The 25,662-nt window shown below is 42.9% G+C and overlaps 1 protein-coding gene across 2 annotated transcripts in view; it reads right to left on the reverse strand.

Moving 5' to 3' along the window:
• The window catches only part of LOC106568424 (dopamine beta-hydroxylase (dopamine beta-monooxygenase)), a 43,963-nt gene extending 22,623 nt beyond the window's left edge, over window positions 1-21,340 (reverse strand). Inside the window, exons 1-5 of one of the 2 annotated variants that reach the window (XM_014138744.3) lie at window positions 20,544-21,340; window positions 12,753-12,899; window positions 8,825-9,082; window positions 7,771-7,947; window positions 444-546 (exon numbers count right to left, since the gene is read on the reverse strand). In XM_014138744.3, coding sequence (XP_013994219.1) covers window positions 444-546; window positions 7,771-7,947; window positions 8,825-9,082; window positions 12,753-12,899; window positions 20,544-20,903 — 1,045 coding nt within the window. In that variant the 5' untranslated portion in view covers window positions 20,904-21,340. Of the gene's footprint in view, window positions 1-443; window positions 547-7,770; window positions 7,948-8,824; window positions 9,083-12,752; window positions 12,900-20,525 lie in introns of both variants that reach the window. The other variant, XM_014138743.3, reaches the window with a different exon arrangement.
• Between the last annotated feature and the right edge of the window lie 4,322 nt (window positions 21,341-25,662).

Genomic DNA, 25,662 nt, shown 5'->3' on the forward strand with positions numbered 1-25,662 from the left:
AGAAAGGGGGTAGAGGGGGAAGGAAAGGGGAGATAGAAGGGGAGTAGGGGTGAGGGAAGAAGAGGAGTGGGGTAGGGGATAACAGATGAGAGAAGGATGGGGTTTAGGAAGAAGGGGTAGAGGGCGTGATGGATGACATAGGGAGGGGAGAGATGAAGACAGGTGTTGAATAGAAGGAAGATGGAAGAAGCAGGGGAGATATTGGGAGACTATAGAGCAGAGCTATACAACTGGTACTTCTGGTTTTCATTCTCTGCCTCCAATCAGGGAACACCGGGTGGGTGGACTGTTAACAATCAGTGGCAGTAATTGATCAATTTACCACCAGGTAGAAAATAAAACGAGCAGTACTACATTGCTGAGGACTGGTAATTGAATAGCCCAGCTCTAAGGTTCTCAGGGGTAGAATAGTATATAACTCTGTGATGGGCAGGTCGTTTTACCTGATATGAGGAGTGGGTTGTGGTAGTGTACCTCTAGGCGAAGGAACCTGGAAGACGCTGGTCCTCCTAGAGGCAGCCCTGCATCAGCTGGGTAGTAGAAAGACTACACACGCACACACACACAGGTGTGTTATTTTATCACTGAGCATCATGTTATTTTATCACTGAGCATCATGTTATTTTATCGTTGAACATCATGTTATTTTATCACTGAACATCATGTTATTTTATCACTGAACATCATGTTATTTTTATCACTGAACATCATGTTATTTTTGTCATTGAACATCATGCTATTTTTATCATTGAACATCACATTATTTTATCATTGTGAACATCACCTTATTTTATCACTGAACATCACATTATTTATCATTGCACATCACATTATTTATCATTGAACATCACATTATTTATCATTGAACATCACATTATTTATCATTGAACATCACATTATTTATCATTGAACATCACCTTATTTTTTATAATTTAACATCACATTATTTTTTATAATTTAACGTCACATTATTTTTTGTAATTTAACATCATGTTATTTTTATCACTGAACATCATGTTATTTTATCACTGAACATCATGTTATTTTATCACTGAACATCATGTTATTTTATCACTGAACATCATGTTATTTTATCACTGAACATCATGTTATTTTATCACTGAGCATCATGTTATTTTATCACTGAACATCATGTTATTTTATCACTGAACATCATGTTATTTTATCACTGAGCATCATGTTATTTTATCACTGAGCATCATGTTATTTTATCACTGAGCATCATGTTATTTTATCACTGAGCATCATGTTATTTTATCACTGAACATCATGTTATTTTATCACTGAACATCATGTTATTTTATCACTGAGCATCATGTTATTTTATCACTGAACATCATGTTATTTTATCACTGAGCATCATGTTATTTTATCACTGAGCATCATGTTATTTTATCACTGAGCATCATGTTATTTTATCACTGAGCATCATGTTATTTTATCGTTGAACATCATATTATTTTATCATTGAACATCATGTTATTTTATCACTGAACATCATGTTATTTTATCACTGAACATCATGTTATTTTATCACTGAGCATCATGTTATTTTATCACTGAGCATCATGTTATTTTATCACTGAGCATCATGTTATTTTATCACTGAGCATCATGTTATTTTAACGTTGAACATCATGTTATTTTATCGTTGAACATCATGTTATTTTATCACTGAACATCATGTTATTTTATCACTGAACATCATGTTTTTTTATCATTGAACATCATGTTATTTTATCACTGAACATCATGTTATTTTATCACTGAACATCATGTTATTTTATCGTTGAACATCATGTTATTTTATCACTGAACATCATGTTATTTTATCACTGAGCATCATGTTATTTTATCACTGAACATCATGTTATTGTATCATTGAACATCATGTTATTTTATCACTGAACATCATGTTATTTTATCACTGAGCATCATGTTATTTTATCACTGAACATCATGTTATTTTATCATTGAACATCATGTTATTTTTATCACTGAACATCATATTATTTTATCACTGAACATCATGTTATTTTTGTCACTGAACATCATGTTATTTTTATCACTGAACATCATGTTATTTTATCACTGAACATCATGTTATTTTTGTCACTGATCATCATGTTATTTTTATCACTGAACATCATGTTATTTTATCACTGAACATCATGTTATTTTTGTCACTGATCATCATGTTATTTTTATCACTGAACATCATGTTATTTTATCACTGAACATCACATTATTTTATCATTGAACATCACATACTTTTTTATCATTTAACGTCACATAATTTTTTTGAATTTAACATCACATTATTTTTTATCATTTAACGTCACATTATTTTTTGTAATTTAACATCATGTTATTTTTATCACTGAACATCATGCTATTTTATCACTGAACATCATATTATTTTATCACTGAACATCATGTTATTTTATCATTGAACATCACATAATTTTTTATCATTTAACGTCACATAATTTTTTTGAATTTAACATCACATTATTTTTTATAATTTAACGTCACATTATTTTTTGTAATTTAACATCATGTTATTTTTATCACTGAACATCATGCTATTTTATCACTGAACATCATGTTATTTTATCACTGAACATCATGTTATTTTATCGTTAAACATCATGTTATTTTTATCACTGAACATCATGTTATTTTATCACTGAGCATCATGTTATTTTATCACTGAACATCATGTTATTTTATCGTTAAACATCATGTTATTTTTATCACTGAACATCATGTTATTTTATCACTGAACATCATGTTATTTTATCACTGAGCATCATGTTATTTTATCACTGAACATCATGTTATTTTATCACTGAACATCATGTTATTTTATCGTTAAACATCATGTTATTTTTATCACTGAACATCATGTTATTTTTATCACTGAACATCATGTTATTTTATCACTGAACATCATGTTATTTTATCACTGAACATCATGTTATTTTATCACTGAACATCATGTTATTTTATCACTGAACATCATATTATTTTATCACTGAACATCATGTTATTTTATCACTGAACATCATGTTATTTTATCACTGAACATCATGTTATTTTATCGTTGAACATCATATTATTTTATCACTGAACATCATGTTATTTTATCACTGGACATCATGTTATTTTATCACTGAACATCATATTATTTTATCATTGAACATCATGTTATTTTTATCACTGGACATCATGTTATTTTATCACTGAACATCATGTTATTTTATCACTGAACATCATATTATTTTATCACTGAGCATCATGTTATCTTATCACTGAGCATCATGTTATTTTATCACTGAACATCATGTTATTTTATCACTGGACATCATGTTATTTTATCATTGAACATCATGTTATTTTTATCACTGGACATCATGTTATTTTATCATTGAACATCATGTTATTTTATCACTGGACATCATGTTATTTTATCACTGAACATCATGTTATTTTATCACTGAACATCATGTTATTTTATCACTGAACATCATGTTATTTTATCACTGAACATCATGCTATTTTATCACTGAACATCATGTTATTTTATCACTGAACATCATGTTATTTTATCACTGAACATCATGTTATTTTATCACTGAACATCATGTTATTTTATCACTGAGCATCATGTTATTTTATCACTGAACATCATGTTATTTTATCACTGAACATCATGTTATTTTATCACTGAACATCATGTTATTTTATCACTGAGCATCATGTTATTTTATCACTGAGCATCATGTTATTTTATCACTGAGCATCATGTTATTTTATCACTGAACATCATGTTATTTTATCATTGGACATCATGTTATTTTATCACTGAACATCATGTTATTTTATCACTGAGCATCATGTTATTTTATCACTGAACATCATGTTATTTTATCATTGGACATGTGAATCATCCACCATAAAAGGAGTAGTTTCAGCCAACCCAGGAAGAAAATAGCTCTTATTGATCCAGAGAAGACTAAAACTGCACCGAGTTTGTTTCTCTCTATTTCTATCTTCTATAACCATCACTATATATCTCTATGGTGTATGTTCCCCTAACGTGTTCCGAGGATCTGTTCATAAAAGAGATAGACGATTAAACAAAAATACTTCTGGAGATAAAACTTATTGTCATATCAATCTTATTAGCATTCCGGAGAGGAGAGGAGAGGAGAGGAGAGGAGAGGAGAGGAGAGGAGAGGAGAGGAGAGGAGAGGAGAGGAGAGGAGAGGAGAGGAGAGGAGAGGAGAGGAGAGGAGACGAGAGGAGAGCTTGTGGATCTTTTCTCTCCCCCGGCCTGGCACCATCCCTAGGACTATTTTACATAACTGGTCTTTCTCTTCCTCCTCCTCCTCCTCCTCCACACTCTCCCCTATCTCTCTCTTCCCCCTGTCTTTCTTTTTCTCGCCTTCCTCCTCTTCTTTCGCCTCCCTTCTTTTATAATGCAAGATTTCCCTTTAGATGTGTGTGGGATCCAGAATGTGCTAAAACTGAACAGGCCTGTATATTTCCTAGCTAATCTCATCTCTCCAGCTCTGCTTCTACCCTCGCCACTCAGCAGAACACATGATTTCTGTTTTGTTTTCGCCGTCTGCTAATCCAATGGGAGGGCTCAGAGGCTTGGCACTAGGCACCAGTTCTCTGGCTGTGATGTGATTCTTATCCAGTAAGACATGTCTTCCTCTGCCTCACACATCCCAGAGTGTCACCACCACCTACATGAACACACACACAAACACACAGATTCACACACACACACTCACACACACACAGATTCACACACACACACACACACACAGATTCACACACTCTCACACACACACACACACAAACACACAGATTCACACACACACTCACACACACACACAGAGTCACACACTCTCACACCCACACAAACACACAGATTCACACACACACACACACACACACAGATTCACACACTCTCACACACACTCTCACACACACTCACACACACACAAACACACTCACACTCATACACACACAACCACACACTCACACACACACACACACAAACACACACACACACAGATTCACACACACACTCTCACACACAGATTCACACACTCTCACACACACACACACACACACACACACACAGATTCACACACTCTCACACACACTCTCACACACACTCACACACACACAAACACACTCACACACACACACACACACACACACACACACAAACACACACACACACAGATTCACACACACACTCTCACACACAGATTCACACACTCTCCCCCCCCCCCACACACACACAGATTCACACACTCTCTCCCCCCCCCCACACACACACACACACACACACACACACACACACACACACACACACACACACACACACACACACACACACACACACACACACACACACACACACACACACACACACACACACACACACACACACACACAGATTCACACACTCTCACACACACACACATACACACAGATTCACACACTCACACACACACTCACGCACACAGATTCCCCCCCCCCACACACACACACACACACACACACACACACACACACACACACACACACACACACACACACAGATTCACACACTCTCTCACACACACACACACACACACACACACACACACACACACACTCACACACACACAAACACACAGAGGCACATACAAACACTCACAGACACACAAACACACGCTTCTCTCCTCTCATCTCCTCACCACCACACACCAGCTCCTCCAGAGACTGCTTCCCTGCTCTCATCAAAACATACTTCTATTGAACCAAACATGACATTATTCAGAGATAGCTATTTTCCTAGTAACATTCTCTGAGGCTTTTATGGTTTCTCTGAGTTTTTTCCTCAGTTTGTCTCTGTTTCTGTGGATCTCTAGTCTCTCAGACTTTACCACCCTGCCTCTCTACTACCTGGTTGAAACGTCTGTGTTCAATACCGAAAGAGTTGAACAGCAGGCTCTTACTGTTCAGGACTCTACTATGTTAACCAATTATGCCCTCAAAGTGGCAGTGTATCTACAGTGCCTTCAGAGAGTATTCACACCTCTTGACTTTCTCCACATCTTGTTGTGTTACAGCCTGAATTTAAAATGGACTAAATGTAGATGTTTTTGTCTCTGGCTTTAACACAATACCACATAATGTCAAAATGGAATGATGTTTTTAGAAATGTTTACAAATTAATTAAATATGAAAAGCTGAAATGTCTCGGGTCAATAACTATTCAACCCCTTTGTTATGGCAAGCCTACATAAGTTTAGGAGTAAGTTAAAGTCACATAATAAGTTGCATGGGCTCACTCTGTGCAATAATAGTGAACATCACAGATTCAACCACAAAGACCAGGGAGGTTTTCCAATGCCTCGCAAAGAAGTGCACCTATTGGTAGATGGGTAAAATGTAAAAAGCAGACACTGAATATCCCTTTGATTATGGTGAAGTTATTAATTACACTTTGGAGGGTGTATCAATGCACACAGTCACTACACAGATACAGGCGTCCTTCCTAACTCAGTTGCCGGAGAGACAGGAAACCGCTCAGGGATTTCACCATTAGAACAATGGTGACTTTAAATCAGTTACAGAGTTTAATGGCTGTGATAGGAGAAAACTGAGGATGGATCAGCAACATTTTAGTTACTCCTTAATAAGTAATCTGTTGTATTTGCCCCAAACATAACAGTTTGTATTCAGGACAAAAAGTTAATTGATTTGACACATTTTTTTGCAATATTACTTTTAGTGCCTTGTTGCAAACAGGATGCATGTTTTGGAATATTTGTATTCTGTAGAGGCTTCCTTCTTTTCACCCTGTCATTTAGGTTAGTATTGTGGAGTAACTCCATTGTTGTTGATCCATCCTCAGTGTTCTCCTATCACAGCCATTAAACTCTGTAACTGATTTAAAGTCACCATTGGCCTCATAGTGAAATCCCTGAGCAGTTTCCTTCCTCCGACAACTGAGTTAGGAAGTACGCCTTGATACACCCTCCAAAGTGTAATTAATAACTTCAACATGCTCAAAGGGATATTCAATGTCTGCTTTTTTTTTACCCATCTACCAATAGGTGCCCTTCTTTGCGAGGCATTGGAAAACCTCCCTGGTCTTTGTGAATGAATCTGTGTTTGAAGTTCACTGCTCGACTGAGGGACCTTACAGATAATTGTATGTGTGGGGTACAGAGATGAGGTAGTCATGAAAAAATAATGTGAAAGCACTATTATTGTCCATGCAACTTATTATGTGACTTGTTAAGCACATTTTTACTCCTGAATTTTTTTTAAGCTTGCCATAACAAAGGGGTTGAATAGTTATTGACCCAAGACATTTCAGCTTTTCATTTTTAATTCATTTGTAAACATTTCTAAAAACATCATTCCAGTTTGACATTATGTGGTATTGTGTTTAGGCCAGAGACAAAAAGCATCTACATTTAGTCCATTTTAAATTAAGGCTGTAACAACAAGATGTGGAGAAAGTCAAGGGGTGTGAATACTTTCTGAAGGCACTGTAAGCACTTGAAAAAAATGAATACTTTTTGAACCTAGTTCGGGGTGGTGTGTGTGTGTGTGTGTGTGTGTGTGTGTGTGTGTGTGTGGTGTGTGTGTGTGTGTGTGTGTGTGTGTGTGTGTGTGTGTGTGTGTGTGTGTGTGTGTGTGTGTGTGTGGTGTGTGTGTGTGTATTACCTTAGCCCCCATAGCCCAAGCCGCCAGGACATGGCGACAGTAGTTGAGGCTGGCGGGCTTCATCTTGGAGTCACAGGATCCGCTGTACTGTGGGACTGTACTCATCTCAGGAGAACACTCAAACACTTCCATGTGGTGCACTATGGCCTCGTTACCAGGGGTTACCACCGACTCATACTGGGGTGGGGGTGATGAAGAGGGAGGAGGATGAGGAGGGGGAGGAGGAGGAGGAGGAAAGAAGAGGTGGAAATTGATTGGTATTGACTCCGCTGTTTTGATTTTCAAACTCATTGCTATGCCCAAGGATTGGGTAGGGCTAAGCAATACGGTTGGGAGGGATATTGTCATATTGATTACATTTATACACTTATCCAAATCTATTCGAATGCCTAGGGGCCAGGGTTTGATGGAATTGGACTCGATGGTTCCATCCATAGAAATAGAATTACTGAGAATAATCCTAATAGAATTACTAAATGTCATTCCAATTCTATTGAATAACTAAATGTCATTCTAATTCTATTGAATAACTAAATGTCATTCTAAATCTATTGAATAACAAAATGTCATTCTAATTCTATTGAATAACTAAATGTCATTCTAAATCTATGGAATTACTAAATGTCATTCTAATTCTATGGAATTACTAAATGTCATTCTAATTCTATGGAATAACTAAATGTCATTCTAATTCTATGGAATAACTAAATGTCATTCTAATTCTATGGAATTACTAAACGTCATTCTAAATCTATGGAATTACTAAACGTCATTCTAATTCTATGGAATTACTAAACGTCATTCTAATTCTATGGAATTACTAAACGTCATTCTAATTCTATGGAATTACTAAACGTCATTCTAATACTATGGAATTACTAAACGTCATTCTAATTCTATGGAATTACTAAACGTCATTCTAATTCTATGGAATTACTAAACGTCATTCTAATTCTATGGAATTACTAAACGTCATTCTAATTCTATGGAACTACTAAACGTCATTCTAAATCTATGGTTCCATCATTGTATAGGACGAGGTTCAGTGGTTTACCATGACGATGTGGTTCTTGGGCATGTTGGGGGGCAGTTGGAAGATGTGGCACCAGTAGGTGGTCTCCTGGGTGGGGATGGTGATGTCAGGGGTCCGGACCTCCAGGGTCTGTACGTCTCGGGGCAGGGAGGGGGACGGGGTGTCTGGGCGCAGCAGGAGGGCCCTCTGCACTCCTGTCTCGATCTGGGACAGGTTGAGCTGCTGGAGAGAGCGGATTGGCTGATCCAACACTCCGTAGATCAGGTGAACGGTACCCTCCTGGCAATCAGAATCAAGCACAAAGTCTTTATTATTCTGCTCTTTACCTCTTTTCACCTGCTATACTGTTCTCTCTCTGTCTCTCTCTGTCTCTCTCTCTGTCTCTCTCTTTTCACCTGCTATACTGTTCTCTATCTCTGTCTCTCTCTCTGTCTCTCTCTCTGTCTCTCTCTCTGTCTCTCTCTCTGTCTCTCTCATTTTTCACCTGCTATACTGTTCTCCCTCTGTCTCTCTGTCTCACTCCCTATCTTTATTTATCTCTCACTCTCTGTCTCACTCCCTATCTTTATTTATCTCTCTTTCTATCTCCCTATCTTAATTTATCTCTCTCTCTCTCTCCCTCTCTCTCCCTATCTTTATTTATCTCCCCCCTCTCTCTCTTCCTATCTTTATTCATCTCTCTCTCTGTCTCTCTCTCACTCCCTATCTTTATTTATCTCTCTCTCTATCTCCCTATCTTTATTTCTCTCTCACTCTCTGTCTCACTCCCTATCTTTATTTATCTCTCTCTCTATCTCCCTATCTTTATTTCTCTCTCACTCTCTGTCTCACTCCCTATCTTTATTTATATGTCACTCTCTGTCTCACTCCCTATATTTATTTATCTCTCACTATCTCCCTATCTTTATTTTACTCTCACTCTCTGTCTCACTCCTTATTTTTATTAATCTCTCTCTGTCTTACTCCCTATCTTTATTTCTCTCCCTCTTTATTTCTCTCTCCCTATCATTATTTCTCTATTTCTTTCTCTCTCTCTCTCTCTCTCTCTCTCTCTCTCTCTCTATCTTTATTTATCTCCCCTCTCTCTCTCTTTCTCTCGCTCTATCTTTATTTATCTCCCCTCTCTCTCTTTCTCTATCTTTATTTATCTCCCCCCTCTCTCTCTCTCTTTCTCTCTCTCTCACTTTCTCTCTCTCTCTCTCTCTCTCTCTCTCTCTCTCTTTCTCTCTCCCCCATCTTTATTCATTTATCTCTCTCTCTCCCTATCTTTATTTATCTCCCCCTCTCTCTCTCTATCTTTATTTATCTCCCTCTCTATCTCTCTCTCTCTCTCTCTTTCTCCCCTCTTTCTTTCTCCGTCTCTCTCTCAATTCAATTCAAGGGGCTTTATTGGCATGGGAAACATATGTTAACATTGCCAAAGCAAGTGAAGTAGATAATATACAAAAGTGAAATAAACAATAAAAATGAACAGTAAACATTACACTCACAGAAGTTCCAAAAGAATAAAGACATTACAAATGTCATATTATGTATATATACAGTGTTGTAAGGATGTACAAATGATTAAAGTACAAAAGGGAAAATAAATATGGGTTGTATTTACAATGGTGTTTGTTCTTCACTGGTTGACCTTTTCTTGCGGCAACAGGTCACAAATCTTGCTACTGTGGTATTTCACCCAGTAGATATGGGAGTTTATCAAAATCGGGTTTGTTTTTGAATTTTTGTGGATTTGTGTAATCTGAAGGAAATATGTGTCTCTAATATGGTCATACATTGGGCAGGAGGTTATGAAGTTCAGTTTCCACCTCATTTTGTGGGCAGTGTGCACATATCCTGTCTTCTCTTGAGAGCCAGGTCTGCCTTTCTCAATAGCAAGGCTATGCTCACTGAGTCTGTACATAGTCAAAGCTTTCCTTAAGTTTGGGTCAGTCACAGTGGTCAGGTATTCTGCCACTGTGTACTCTCTGTTCTCATGATTTGGGTCTAATTTTATTTCTGTCCTGGACCAGCTTGCTTATGGGACTCTTCTACAGGTTCATCTCTCTGTTGGTGATGGCTTTGTTATGGAAGGTTTGGGAATCGCTTCCTTTTAGGTGGTTGTAGAATTGAACGGCTCTTTTCTGGATTTTTATCATTATCAGGTATTGGCTTAATTCTGCTCTGCATGCATTATTTGGTGTTCATGGAGGATATTTTTGCAGAATTCTGCATGCAGAGTCTCAATTTGGTGTTTGTCCCATTTTGTGAATTCTTGGTTGGTGAGTGTATTCCAGACCTCACAACCATAAAGGGTAATGGGTTCTATAACTGAGTCAAGTATTTTTAGCCAGATCTTAATTGGTATGTTGAATATTATGTTCCTTTTAATGGCATAGAATGCCCTTCTTGCCTTGTCTCTCAGATTGTTCACAGCTTTGTGGAAGTTACCTGTGGCGCTCATGTTTAGGCAAATGTATGTATAGTTTTTGTGTGCTCTAGGGCAATGGTGTCTAGATGGAATTTGTATTTGTGGTCATGGCGACTGGACCTTTTTTGGAACAGCATTATTTTGGTCTTACTGAGATTTACTGTCAGGGCCCAGGTCTGGCAGAATCTGTGCAGAAGATCTAGGTGCTGCTGTAGGCCCTCCTTGGTTGGGGACAGAAGCACCAGATCATCAGAAAACAGTAGACATTTGACTTCAGATTCTAGTAAGGTGAGGCCGGGTGTTGCAGACTTTTCTACTGCCCTCGCCAATTCGCTGATATATAAGTTGAAGAGGGTGGGGCTTAAGCTGCATCCCTGTCTCAACCCCACGCCCCTGTGGGGGTTTTGCCTATTTTAACTGCACACTTGTTGTTTGTGTACATGGATTTTATAATGTTGCATGTTTTTCCTCCAACACCACTTTCCATCAATTTGTACAGCAGACCCTCATGCCAAATTGAGTCAAAGGCTTTTTTGAAATCAACAACGCATTTAGGGGCGGCAGGTAGCCTAGTGGTTAGAGCGTTGGACTAGTAACCGCAAGGTTGCAAAATCAAATCCCTGAGCTGACAAGTTGAAAATCTGTCATTCTGCCCCTGAACAAGGCGCCCACTGTTCCTAGGCCGTCATTATAAAGAAGAATTTGATCTTAACAGACTTGCCTAGTTAAATAAAGGTTAAAAAAAAGACTTTGCCTCTGTTTTGGTTTGTTTGTTTGTTTGTCAATTAGGATGTGCAGGATTAATATGTGATCTGTCGTGCAATAATTTGGTAAAAAGACAATTTGACATTTGCTCAGTATATTGTTTTCACTGAGGAAATGTAGGAGTCTGCTGTTAATGATAATACAGAGGATTCACCCAAAGTTACTGTTGACGCATATCCCACAGTAGTTATTGGAGTCAAATTTGTCGCCACTTTTGTGGATTGGGGTGATCAGTCCTTGGTTCCACATATTGGGGAAGATGCCAGAGCTGAGGATGATGTTAAAGAGTTTAAGTATAGCCAATTGAAATTTGTGGTCTGTATATTTGATCATTTCATTGAGGATACCATCAACACCACAGGCCTTTTTGGGTTGGAGGGTTTTTATTTTGTCCTGTAGTTCATTCAATGTAATTGGATAATCCAGTTGGTTCTGGTAGTCTTTAATAGCTGATTCTAAGATTTGTAATTGATCATGTATATGTTTTTGCTGTTCTTTGTTATAAAGCCAAAAAGATTGGAGAAGTGGTTTACCCATACATCTATATTTGGATAGATAACTCTTCGTGTTGTTGTTTGTTTAGTGTTTTCTAATTTTCCCAGAAGTGGTTAGAGTCTATGGATTCTTCCATCACATTGAGCTGATTTCTGACGTGCTGTTGCTTCTTTTTCCGTAGAGTATTTCTGAATTGTTTTAGTGATTCACTCCCTCTCTCTCGTTCACCCTCTCCCTCTGTGTGTCTCTCTCTCTCTGTCTCTCTCTGTCTCTCACCTCTATGATGTAATCTCTGGGGTCGCATGTGCTGAAGGGTCTCTTGAACAGCAGGGAGAATCCCTCAGGTGTCTGCCTGGTGTCCATCAGCTGGTAGTCCTGTTGGCTGTCCAGACTCACATGACCCTGACTGTCACTCCACGCATCCTGGAGTAACACACACAGAGAGAAACAAGCACACACCCATAGGTCCGAATACACACACACACACATGCATGCACGCACATACACACAAAGACAGATACTAGATCAATTTTATGGACAGCAATCCACATGCTGGGCAATTGCAATTAAAGAACCCTAGAGATCTCACAGCCACCCCAACCCTATGAGACAGCGATGCCAAGCAATGGCCAAGTGAGCGTGCAAGATGCATGTCCCAGGAGCAGGGGCGGAAATCCCGGGGAGGACGGGGGGGACACGACCCCCCCATCCTGGGAAAAATATGATTTGTCCCCCCCAATATATCACTGAAACATAACTATGTAATTTAAATAATATTAATAATACGCAATGAAAGCAATTGTGCTGATTACAGACACTTAATAGCGCGTTTTTAAGTTTCAAAAGATTGCGATCCCCCCACCCTTTGCCTCACAATGGTTTGATCCACTGCCAGTTCCTTAGTTGGCAAGGTAACAGAGGGGTGGTATCCACTGTCTGAAAGGCACTCAATGAACGTAACTGACGTGAGGTTAATCCAGTCAATCGCACACACACACTAGCTGAATATGCAGAGCTAGCGGGCAAATATTAACTATTAAGCTAGCTAGTAATTATTCCATTTATGTGGCCTCGTCAAAGATGGAATCTTTGCTATCGTCAATTTATTCCAAGATCAGCATGCAGATGATGTAAGTTAGTGCTTCAAAGTCCCTGTGATAAGGTTAGCGATAAACTGAAGTCCAAACTGAACAGAACTACACTCTCTTCTACCATTGTCTTAAATATATTTAATGGTCTCGTTGCAAAAGCTAAATTGTCGCAAGGGAACTTTTATTTATTTATTTTATTTCACCTTTATTTAACCCGGGTAGCAAAGAATTGGTGCTCGCTAGCTTTGCAAATTCAGCTATTGTTGGAAGCCAGCCAATATGAAACAAACTATTAAAATTACAAAAGGTTGCAGCATATGTTGTGTAAATGGTGAACTCATACAGCTGTCAACTCTTGTCATTTTAATCCGTTTCACATTTGCTAGCTACCTTTAAGATCGAAGCCCAAATAGAATGATAAAAGATAAGATGATAGAAGCCCATCTCCTACTGTAAATAACCTACACACTGTGTGTGTGTGTAGCCAGCCAGCCAGCCAGCCAGGTAGAAAAATGGCAGAAAAATAAAAGACGGACATCAGAGTATTTTTCAGTACACCAAAACGCAAAGTAAGAACCCTAGTAGCCTAATATCTCAAAGACTAGTTGATAAAATGTTCATAAGAAAGAAATGAAATTCTAATGGAAATGTTTCACAATGATGTCATTAGGCAGAGCAGGCAACAGATGGCACACATTTACATTACATTTTAGTCATTTAGCAGACGCTCTTATCCAGAGCGACTTACAGTAGTGAATGCATACATTTCTTTCCCGTACTGGTCCCCCGTGGGAATCGAACCCACAACCCTGGCGTTGCAAACACCATGCTCTACCAACTGAGCCACACGGGACCACATAGACAGCAGAGTTGTGGACAGATATGCAGGGACAGACTGGCAGAGACAGGGAGTCTCGGGTAAGTTTGTTGAGTCTTTGTTTGGCAACATTATGAAAGGTTCTCAATTTTTTTGACTTGTAAAATAGGAACATAATTGGAAAATGCCATGAATACCCCCACTCTCAACTTAAACTGGTGACTGAGATTTGTAAGATTTGTTAAAGGCAATGGTATTGCTGTTGTGATTAGTTGTGTAGTTTTGGGTACCGGTAGTTAGGAATACGGCAAACACCTTATTTCTTTGGTTCCTCAATATACATTTACCATGTTACAATGTAGGCTATGTGTTACAGCACTACTTTTGGTGTCCCCCTCAGGAATTGCTCTTGAGAAAATTTCATGTAATTGTCCCCTCCAAAGTTGATATCAGATTTTCGCCCCTGAGTTACACGCCAGGAGCCAATGGTAACAACTGAATCTGTCTCCTCCAATCACGTCGTCCGCATGTAACATGCACCGAGAACCAGCCATCCAATACATGTTTGTTCCACCTTACATGATTGCTTGAGGTTGGGGCAGTGTAGCCACACATTTATTAAAAAGCCCAAATGAACCAGGGATGCTCCATGTGTCAGAGTTAGTTAGGCTCTGTGCACCTCAGACTCCATTTTGAAGCAGTTTCACTGTGCTGTTGTGACCAAAGTGGTCCTAGGATTTTAACAGAAGTTCTGAGTTATCTCTCTATCCTCATCCCTCATCCCTCTCTCCCCTTTCATCCCTCTCTCTCTCTCCACTCATCACTCCCTGTTGGACCTACTCCCTTGTACAGGGATTGGAGGGGCCGTTCAACATTAATTTGGAGAGAGGGCGCAGAAGGAAGATAGGCAGTTTTTCACAGAGAGTCAGGCAGGCAGAGAGTCAGGCAAACCAGGGACGGGTCCAGGCAGAGAATCAGGCAGACCAGGGACGGGTCCAGGCAGAGAGTCAGGCAAAACATGGACGGGTCCAGGCAGAGAGTCAGGCAGAGCAGGGACGGGTCCAGGCAGAGAATCAGGCAGACCAGGGACAGGTCCAGGCAGAGAATCAGGCAGACCAGGGCCGGGTCTTGGCAGAGAGTGAGGCAGACCAGGGACAGGTCTAGGCAGAGAGTTAGGCAGGCCAGGGACGGGTCCAGACAGAGAGTTAGGCAGACCAGGGACGGGTCCAGGCAGGGAATCAGGCAGACCAGGGACGGGTCTAGGCAGAGAGTTAGGCAGGCCAGGGACGGGTCCAGACAGAGAGTTAGGCAGACCAGGGACGGGTCCAGGCAGGGAATCAGGCAGACCAGGGACGGGTCCAGGCAGAAGCAGGAGGAGTGAAAAGGGATGTATAATGTATGTGTGCTGCAGATTAGTATCGAGAGAGAGAGAGAGAGAGAGAGAGAGAGAGAGAGAGAGAGAGAGAGAGAGAGAGAGAGAGAGAGAGAGAGAGAGAGAGAGAGAGAGAAATATCTGTGATGGGCTGGCACACCGTTGTGACCTTTCTGCTCCCAACAGCCTTTCCCTAAGGGCAGTAGGCTGGGAAAGAGGATCTCATCCTACATAGACCGACAGTAGGCTGGGAAAGAGGATCTCATCCTACATAGACAGACAGTAGGCTGGGAAAGAGGATCTCATCCCACATAGACAGACAGTAGGCTGGGAAAGAGGATCTCATCCTACATAGACAGACAGTAGGCTGGGAAAGAGGATCTCATCCCACATAGACAGACAGTAGGCTGGGAAAGAGGATCTCATCCCACATAGACAGACAGTAGGCTGGGAAAGAGGATCTCATCCCACATAGACAGACAGTAGGCTGGGAAAGAGGATCTCATCCCACATAGACAGACAGTAGGCTGGGAAAGAGGATCTCATCCCACATAGACAGACAGTAGGCTGGGAAAGAGGATCTCATCCTACATAGACAGACAGTAGGCTGGGAAAGAGGATCTCATCCTACATAGACAGACAGTAGGCTGGGAAAGAGGATCTCATCCTACATAGACAGACAGTAGGCTGGGAAAGAGGATCTCATCCTACATAGACAGACAGTAGGCTGGGAAAGAGGATCTCATCCCACATAGACAGACAGTAGGCTGGGAAAGAGGATCTCATCCCACATAGACAGACAGTAGGCTGGGAAAGAGGATCTCATCCTACATAGACAGACAGTAGGCTGGGAAAGAGGATCTCATCCCACATAGACAGACAGTAGGCTGGGAAAGAGGATCTCATCCTACATAGACCGACAGTAGGCTGGGAAAGAGGATCTCATCCCACATAGACAGACAGTAGGCTGGGAAAGAGGATCTCATCCTACATAGACAGACAGTAGGCTGGGAAAGAGGATCTCATCCCACATAGACAGACAGTAGGCTGGGAAAGAGGATCTCATCCCACATAGACAGACAGTAGGCTGGGAAAGAGGATCTCATCCTACATAGACAGACAGTAGGCTGGGAAAGAGGATCTCATCCCACATAGACAGACAGTAGGCTGGGAAAGAGGATCTCATCCCACATAGACAGACAGTAGGCTGGGAAAGAGGATCTCATCCCACATAGACAGACAGTAGGCTGGGAAAGAGGATCTCATCCCACATAGACAGACAGTAGGCTGGGAAAGAGGATCTCATCCCACATAGACAGACAGTAGGCTGGGAAAGAGGATCTCATCCTACATAGACAGACAGTAGGCTGGGAAAGAGGATCTCATCCCACATAGACAGACAGTAGGCTGGGAAAGAGGATCTCATCCCACATAGACAGACAGTAGGCTGGGAAAGAGGATCTCATCCCACATAGACAGACAGTAGGCTGGGAAAGAGGATCTCATCCTACATAGACAGACAGTAGGCTGGGAAAGAGGATCTCATCCCACATAGACAGACAGTAGGCTGGGAAAGAGGATCTCATCCTACATAGACAGACAGTAGGCTGGGAAAGAGGATCTCATCCTACATAGACAGACAGTAGGCTGGGAAAGAGGATCTCATCCTACATAGACAGACAGTAGGCTGGGAAAGAGGATCTCATCCTACATAGACAGACAGTAGGCTGGGAAAGAGGATCTCATCCTACATAGACAGACAGTAGGCTGGGAAAGAGGATCTCATCCCACATAGACAGACAGTAGGCTGGGAAAGAGGATCTCATCCTACATAGACAGACAGTAGGCTGGGAAAGAGGATCTCATCCTACATAGACAGACAGTAGGCTGGGAAAGAGGATCTCATCCTACATAGACAGACAGTAGGCTGGGAAAGAGGATCTCATCCTACATAGACAGACAGTAGGCTGGGAAAGAGGATCTCATCCCACATAGACAGACAGTAGGCTGGGAAAGAGGATCTCATCCTACATAGACAGACAGTAGGCTGGGAAAGAGGATCTCATCCTACATAGACAGACAGTAGGCTGGGAAAGAGGATCTCATCCTACATAGACAGACAGTAGGCTGGGAAAGAGGATCTCATCCTACATAGACAGACAGTAGGCTGGGAAAGAGGATCTCATCCCACATAGACAGACAGTAGGCTGGGAAAGAGGATCTCATCCTACATAGACAGACAGTAGGCTGGGAAAGAGGATCTCATCCCACATAGACAGACAGTAGGCTGGGAAAGAGGATCTCATCCTACATAGACAGACAGTAGGCTGGGAAAGAGGATCTCATCCCACATAGACAGACAGTAGGCTGGGAAAGAGGATCTCATCCTACATAGACAGACAGTAGGCTGGGAAAGAGGATCTCATCCTACATAGACAGACAGTAGGCTGGGAAAGAGGATCTCATCCCACATAGACAGACAGTAGGCTGGGAAAGAGGATCTCATCCCACATAGACAGACAGTAGGCTGGGAAAGAGGATCTCATCCCACATAGACAGACAGTAGGCTGGGAAAGAGGATCTCATCCCACATAGACAGACAGTAGGCTGGGAAAGAGGATCTCATCCTACATAGACAGACAGTAGGCTGGGAAAGAGGATCTCATCCCACATAGACAGACAGTAGGCTGGGAAAGAGGATCTCATCCCACATAGACAGACAGTAGGCTGGGAAAGAGGATCTCATCCTACATAGACAGACAGTAGGCTGGGAAAGAGGATCTCATCCTACATAGACAGACAGTAGGCTGGGAAAGAGGATCTCATCCTACATAGACAGACAGTAGGCTGGGAAAGAGGATCTCATCCCACATAGACAGACAGTAGGCTGGGAAAGAGGATCTCATCCCACATAGACAGACAGTAGGCTGGGAAAGAGGATCTCATCCTACATAGACAGACAGTAGGCTGGGAAAGAGGATCTCATCCTACATAGACAGACAGTAGGCTGGGAAAGAGGATCTCATCCCACATAGACAGACAGTAGGCTGGGAAAGAGGATCTCATCCTACATAGACAGACAGTAGGCTGGGAAAGAGGATCTCATCCCACATAGACAGACAGTAGGCTGGGAAAGAGGATCTCATCCTACATAGACAGACAGTAGGCTGAGATCCTTCCTATTATAAGACTCCTGTCCTCACATGGAAAGTGAGATGTTCTTTTGAGAGCATTGCAAAATTTAGCAGACATTAAATGTTTATTTTGAGAAATGTTTATTTTCTCTTGGTGTGGGAAACTTCTAGATGATCGCAAGTCTGTACTAGTTTATTGTGTATACAGCATTTCCAGAAATTGGTTTTCACATGATGTCAACATTCATTTTTGTCCATGCAGTTTGGATCTATTAATTCTTAATCTTGTCAAAAGTTTGATATGCAACAAATGGCCATTTCAATGGCCTTATTTATTCTCTACTTTAGGATGATGTGGACACATCCTGCCTGGCAGTCTACCATCAACAGAACCAGCTCTTACATAAAGCAATATAACGGGTACCAGCAACAATGTGGCAGATTGGCGTGTTCCTTACTCAATCTTGTTCTGGGGGCAGCTCTGCCTCGAGGGCAGAAACAAATGGGATTGGTTAAATTTAGGCAAGTAATCCTAATTGGTTAAGGTTAGGCGTTGTGCTTTCTTTCTTTCACGCAATCATTCACATTTGTTCTGCCCTGGAGGCAGCATTGCACTCTGAATCAGATTGAATAAGGAAAACACCACTGAGCTACAGCATTATCCCTCCCATGTGGGAATGAAACCCTCAACCTTGGTAAACATCACACTCTCTAATGAACCTGCCAAGTCATTGGAACCACATTGAGCCACTGTCTCTCTTATACTAGCAGAAGCACCCCTTATTGAAAGCAACAGAACAGGACCCAAATGCTATTCCCTATATAGTACACTACTTCTGACCAGAACCCTGGTTAAAAATTGGTCACCTCATAGGAAATAGAATGCTATTTGGATGCAAACTAGGACTAGTGCCCTTCCCATCCCAAACTAGGACTAGTACCCTTCCCATCCCAAACTAGGACTAGTGCCCTTCCTTTCTCCAAACTAGGACTAGTGCCCTTCCTTTCTCCAAACTAGGACTAGTGCCCTTCCTTTCTCCAAACTAGGACTGGTGCCCTTCCTTTCTCCAAACTAGGACTAGTGCCCTTCCTTTCTCCAAACTAGAACTAGTACCCTTCCCATCCCAAACTAGGACTGGTGCCCTTCCTTTCTCCAAACTAGGACTGGTGCCCTTCCTTTCTCCAAACTAGGACTAGTACCCTTCCCATCCCAAACTAGGACTAGTGCCCTTCCTTTCTCCAAACTAGGACTGGTGCCCTTCCTTTCTCCAAACTAGGACTAGTACCCTTCCCATCCCAAACTAGGACTAGTGCCCTTCCTTTCTCCAAACTAGGACTAGTGCCCTTCCTTTCTCCAAACTAGGACTGGTGCCCTTCCTTTCTCCAAACTAGGACTGGTGCCCTTCCTTTCTCCAAACTAGGACTGGTGCCCTTCCTTTCTCCAAACTAGGACTAGTACCCTTCTCATCCCAAACTAGGACTAGTGCCCTTCCTTTCTCCAAACTAGGACTGGTGCCCTTCCTTTCTCCAAACTAGAACTAGTACCCTTCCCATCCCAAACTAGGACTAGTGCCCTTCCTTTCTCCAAACTAGGACTGGTGCCCTTCCTTACCCCAAAGTAGGACTAGTACTTACAATATGCCACTTCCTTACCCCAAAGAAGGACTGGTGGCCGTCGTCCCAGAGGACCACCAGGTCAGCGTTGGTGAGCTCCCCGCGGTCGGACATCCCCAGGACCAGGCCATGTTTCATTTCGCTGCAGCGCACCTCCAGATAGAGCTCCTGGAGGGGGTAGGAGATGTTCCAAGAGAGCTGAAGGTGTCCACGTGGGTCCAGGGGCATGTGGTAGGGCAGCTGCACCGGGGTGGAGGTGGAGGTGGATCCTCCCCTGGAGGGGCTGGCAGCAGGATCTACCTGGTAGGAGGCTACCAGGATCACCACCAGGGTGGCTAAGACTGTCAGGTACATCAGAGTCACGTCCTGCAGCCTCAGGTCCTTGTTGAAGAGGCGCATACCGTGCAGAGACTATCGTCTGGGTTGGTGGGTTGATTAGTCGGTTGGTCAGTCAGCCGGTGTCAGTAGGATGGTGAGTTGGTTAGTTGGTTGTTTGGTCTGTTAGTCTCAGTGTAACTCAGTCCTCACAAATTGAAGTGCCTCTCTTTCTCTTGTCTACCAGTTGTAGTTGTTTTTTCACAGTAACGCTCTCTTCTCTTTCTCCTTATATCTCCAGGTGGTTCCTCATGCCAATGTCTCTAAGCCTGGTTAGTGGGTTATCCGGTTTTTTCACAGTATCCTGTCTTCTCAGTTCCTCATCTTTTTCTAACTAGTCTCTTTTTCTCTCGATTGAACGCCATCGAACACCGTCAGCTTTTTTTCTTTCTCTGTCCTGTCTCTTCTTGGTTGGTGTCTCTCCTTTGGCTTGTGTCTCTCTCTGTCTCTGGGACCTGTCTCATCCCTCTCACTCTCTTTCTAGTCTTTTAAAGGATATCCCATGTGACCCCTGACTCTTTATCTGGTTTAATGACATTATGTTTGTTGACCAAAATTCAATTGTTTTCATTAAGCCCTCGGGTCAAGCACGGTTTTCGACATCTGCCAGTCCATAATTGATCCTAATGGACCATGGACATTATCAATGGCAATCCAGACAGACTAACTGAGTTTTATTGCCTATTCAATCTCCTCTGGTTTTGGCCTCATAGGCCAATTGGGGATGTATGGCTGGATTTAAGGGAAGTCTGACGCTCAAACTCTGACCTTGGTTGCTATCTGTCTGATCAGGCAGCAGAACAGCCACAACATGTACGTGAGCCATTCTAGCACCGCATCACCTGACCAGTCAAAACTCCGGGAACTTTCGCCATGACAACTGCTTTGAGATTATGATCTGACGAAATAAAACACATTTTTTTTGTGATTTTAGTTTGTCGTGACATGATATCAAACCAGACTTTACAGCTCTCTGGTTAACTCTCATGTTCTTCTGCAGATGGTGCTTTCATTGCTTTTACTGTCTATTCAACAACAAATAGCACTGACAGAAAGGCCTGTAATAACGGAAACAGAAATATTCATAATTAATGAGGACATTTTTATGAATATGCCAATTTTAGTCCTTGTAGAGTAATTATTTTAATCTGGAGTAAGACACACACACACACACACACACACATTTTGCTATTTGTCCTTGTTGCTGAAAGCCAGTATCGTGCTATCGATCTCACCAGGTGTTGGTTTTCAAGGAACAAACAATCATCCTTCACCTGGCTTTCACCTGGCTTTTCACCTGGCTTTCACCTGGCTTTTCACCTGGCTTTCACCTGGCTTTTCACCTGGCTTTCACCTGGCTTTCAACTGGCTTTCACCTGGCTTTCAACTGGCTTTCACCTGGCTTTTCAACTGGCTTTTCACCTGGCTTTCACCTGGCTTTCACCTGGCTTTCACCTGGCTTTCAACTGGCTTTCACCTGGCTTTTCACCTGGCTTTCACCTGGCTTTCACCTGGCTTTCAACTGGCTTTCAACTGGCTTTCACCTGGCTTTCACCTGGCTTTCAACTGGCTTTCACCTGGCTTTCACCTGGCTTTCAACTGGCTTTCACCTGGCTTTCAACTGGCTTTCACCTGGCTTTCACCTGGCTTTTCAGGAAGCTAATTCAAACAGGTGGAGGCACAATGTCTCGGAAGTAAAAGAGCATTAACCCTCACTATTGTCCTGCCCTCCTCTTTGTGTGTGCGTGTGCGTGTGTGTGTCAGGTAACACACCATTAATCCCCACCATTACCCACCCCTCCAGGGTTAGAGGAAGATACAATCAGAAGGCTGTCAATAGCGTAGTGTTTTTCTCAATCAAGATACATGGACACCTTCTTGTTTACCGAAAAGGTCAGCAGGGGATGGAGGGAGAGAGAGAGGGAGGGAGGGAGAGGTTAAGAGTAGCAGAGAGAGGCAGCATGGGTAATGTAATGATAGGCTGTGCCCTGAAGCCATGGGGCTGCTGTGTCTTATAGCCTGAGAGACATGACAATGCACCAGGCAGGCCCACACGGAGCTGGCTGACACTCTACTGGCTCCTTCTACTAGCTCCACTTCCTTCCTTCCTCCACTGATGCAGTAGCGGCATAAACGACAAGCCACAAAAGAAGGCTGTGAACTAGAGAAAAGAGAGAGAGAGGAACAGAGAGCTAGAAAGCGCGAGAAAGCAAGAGAGCGAGAGAGAGAGCAAGAGAGAGAGAGCAAGAGAGAGAGAGAGAGAGAGAGAGAGAGAGAGAGAGAGAGAGAGAAAGGGAGAGGGAGACATGACTAGAGGCTGGGACAGTGAGTTGAACTGGGACCAGAGAGCTTGAGGCCCTCACTGACATTATCCAGCCTGGAACAAGCCAGTCACTCCTCCTGGAACATCCCAGCATACTGTACTGTGCTCAGCTAAGCTAGGACAGGACGGGGTGGGACATGACAGGACAGGAGGACAGAACAGAAGAGGGTAGGACAAGAACAGGACGGGATGGGACAGCACAGAATAAGGCAGGACAGGAGTGAACAAAGACAGGACAGGACAGAGCAGGGGACATGGACGGGGGGGTCTGGACTAGGACAGTGGGGGTGGGGGTGGGGTCTGGACTAGGACAGTGAGGGTGGGGGTCTAGACATGGACAGTGGGGGTAGGGGTCTGGACTAGGACAGTGGGGGTGGGGGTCTTTACATGGACAGTGAGGGTGGGGGTCTGGACTAGGACAGTGGGGGTGTGGTCTGGACATGGACAGTGGGGGTGTGGTCTGGACATGGACAGTGGGGGTAGGGGTCTGGACTAGGACAGTGGGGGTGGGGGTCTGGACTAGGACAGTGGGGGTGGGGGTCTTTACATGGACAGTGGGGGTGTGGTCTGGACATGGACAGTGGGGGTAGGGGTCTGGACTAGGACAGTGGGGGTGGGGTCTGGACTAGGACAGTGGGGGTGGGGGTCTGGACATGGACAGTGGGGGTGTGGTCTGGACATGGACAGTGGGGGTAGGGGTCTGGACTAGGACAGTGGGGGTGGGGGTCTGGACTAGGACAGTGGGGGTGGGGGTGGGGGTCTGGACATGGACAGTGAGGGTGGGGGGCTGGACTAGGACAGTGGGGGTGGGGGTCTGGACTAGGACAGTGGGGTTGGGGGTTGTCTGTCTGTCTGTCTGTCTGTCTGTCTGTCTGTCTGTCTGTGTGTGGGTTGTCTGTCTTTGTCTCTTTTGAAGACCTGTCTGTCTGTCTCTCTGTGACAGCTGTCTGTCTCTGCCTGTGTGGGAGGGCTGTCTGTCTGTCTCTGTCTGCGCGGGAGAGCAGTCTGTCTCTGTCTGTCTGGGAGGGCTGTCTGTCTCTGTCTGTGTGGGAGGGCTGTATTGTCTCTGTCTGTCTGGGAGGGCTGTATTGTCTCTGTCTTTCTGAGAGGGCTGTATTGTCTCTGTCTGTGTGGGAGGGCTGTATTGTCTCTGTCTGTCTGGGAGGGCTGTATTGTCTCTGTCTGTCTGGGAGGGCTCTATTGTTTCTGTCTGTCTGAGAGGGCTGTATTGCCTCTGTCTGTCTGGGAGGGCTCTATTGTCTCTGTCTGTCTGGGAGGGCTGTATTGTCTCTGTCTGTCTGGGAGGGCTCTATTGTCTCTGTCTGTCTGGGAGGACTGGATTGTCTCTGTCTGGGAGGGCTCTATTGTCTCTGTCTGTCTGGGAGGGCTGTATTGTCTCTGTCTGGGAGGGCTCTATTGTCTCTGTCTGTCTGGGAGGGCTGTATTGTCTCTGTCTGTCTGGGAGGGCTCTATTGTTTCTGTCTGTCTGAGAGGGCTGTATTGCCTCTGTCTGTCTGGGAGGACTGGATTGTCTCTGTCTGGAGGGCTGGATTGTCTCTGTCTGTCTGCGAGGGCTGTATTGTCTCATGGGAGAGCAGGAGGAGAACAGAATAAAATAACCTCACTTCTGTCTTCCTACATCTATGAATAATACAGAGCCTCGTCACTACAACACAGCCCAATCTCAGCCCCCTCCTCTAATATTTTACAGTTGAATCATTTATGCAATAAAAACACAGTTTTTTGCTTTCTCTCAAACTATCTTCCCTCATCTGAGATGAGCTCTCGGGGTGAGGAGGAGGATGAGGAGGATGGGGGGGGGGGAGGATTAGGGTGAGGACGGACAGAGATGGACTAGGGGAGGAGAGAGGGCAAGAGGGAGAAAGAGAGAGATTTGTGACCTGTTGCCACAAGAAAAGGGCAACCAGTGAAGAACAAACACCATTGTAAATACCAATATTTATGTTTACTTATTTTCCCTTTCGTACTGAAACTATTTGCACATCATTACAACACTGTATAAATATATAATATGACATTTGAAATGTCTTTATTCTTTTGGAACTTTTGTAAGTGTAATGTTCCAGTTTCAACTGTTCTGCCTGCAGCTATGGAACCCTGACCTGTTCACCAGACATGCTACCTGTCCCAGACCTGCTGTTTTCAACTCTCTAGAGACAGCAGGAGCGGTAGAGATACTCTCAATGATTGGCTATGAAAAGCCAACTGACATTACTCCTGAGGTGCTGACCTGTTACACCCTCTACAACCACTTTGTGTATTATTATTTGACCCTGCTGGTCATCTATGAACATTTGAACATCTTGACCATGTTCTGTTATAATCTCCACCCGGCACAGCCAGAAGAGGACTGGCCACCCCTCATAGCCTGGTTCCTCTCTAGGTTTCTTCCTAGGTTTTGGCCTTTCTATGGAGTTTTTCCTATCCACCGTGCTACTA

The sequence above is a fragment of the Salmo salar genome, chromosome 13 (assembly GCF_965601325.2).
Source record: "Salmo salar chromosome 13, fSalSal1, whole genome shotgun sequence".
Lineage (NCBI taxonomy): Eukaryota > Metazoa > Chordata > Actinopteri > Salmoniformes > Salmonidae > Salmo > Salmo salar.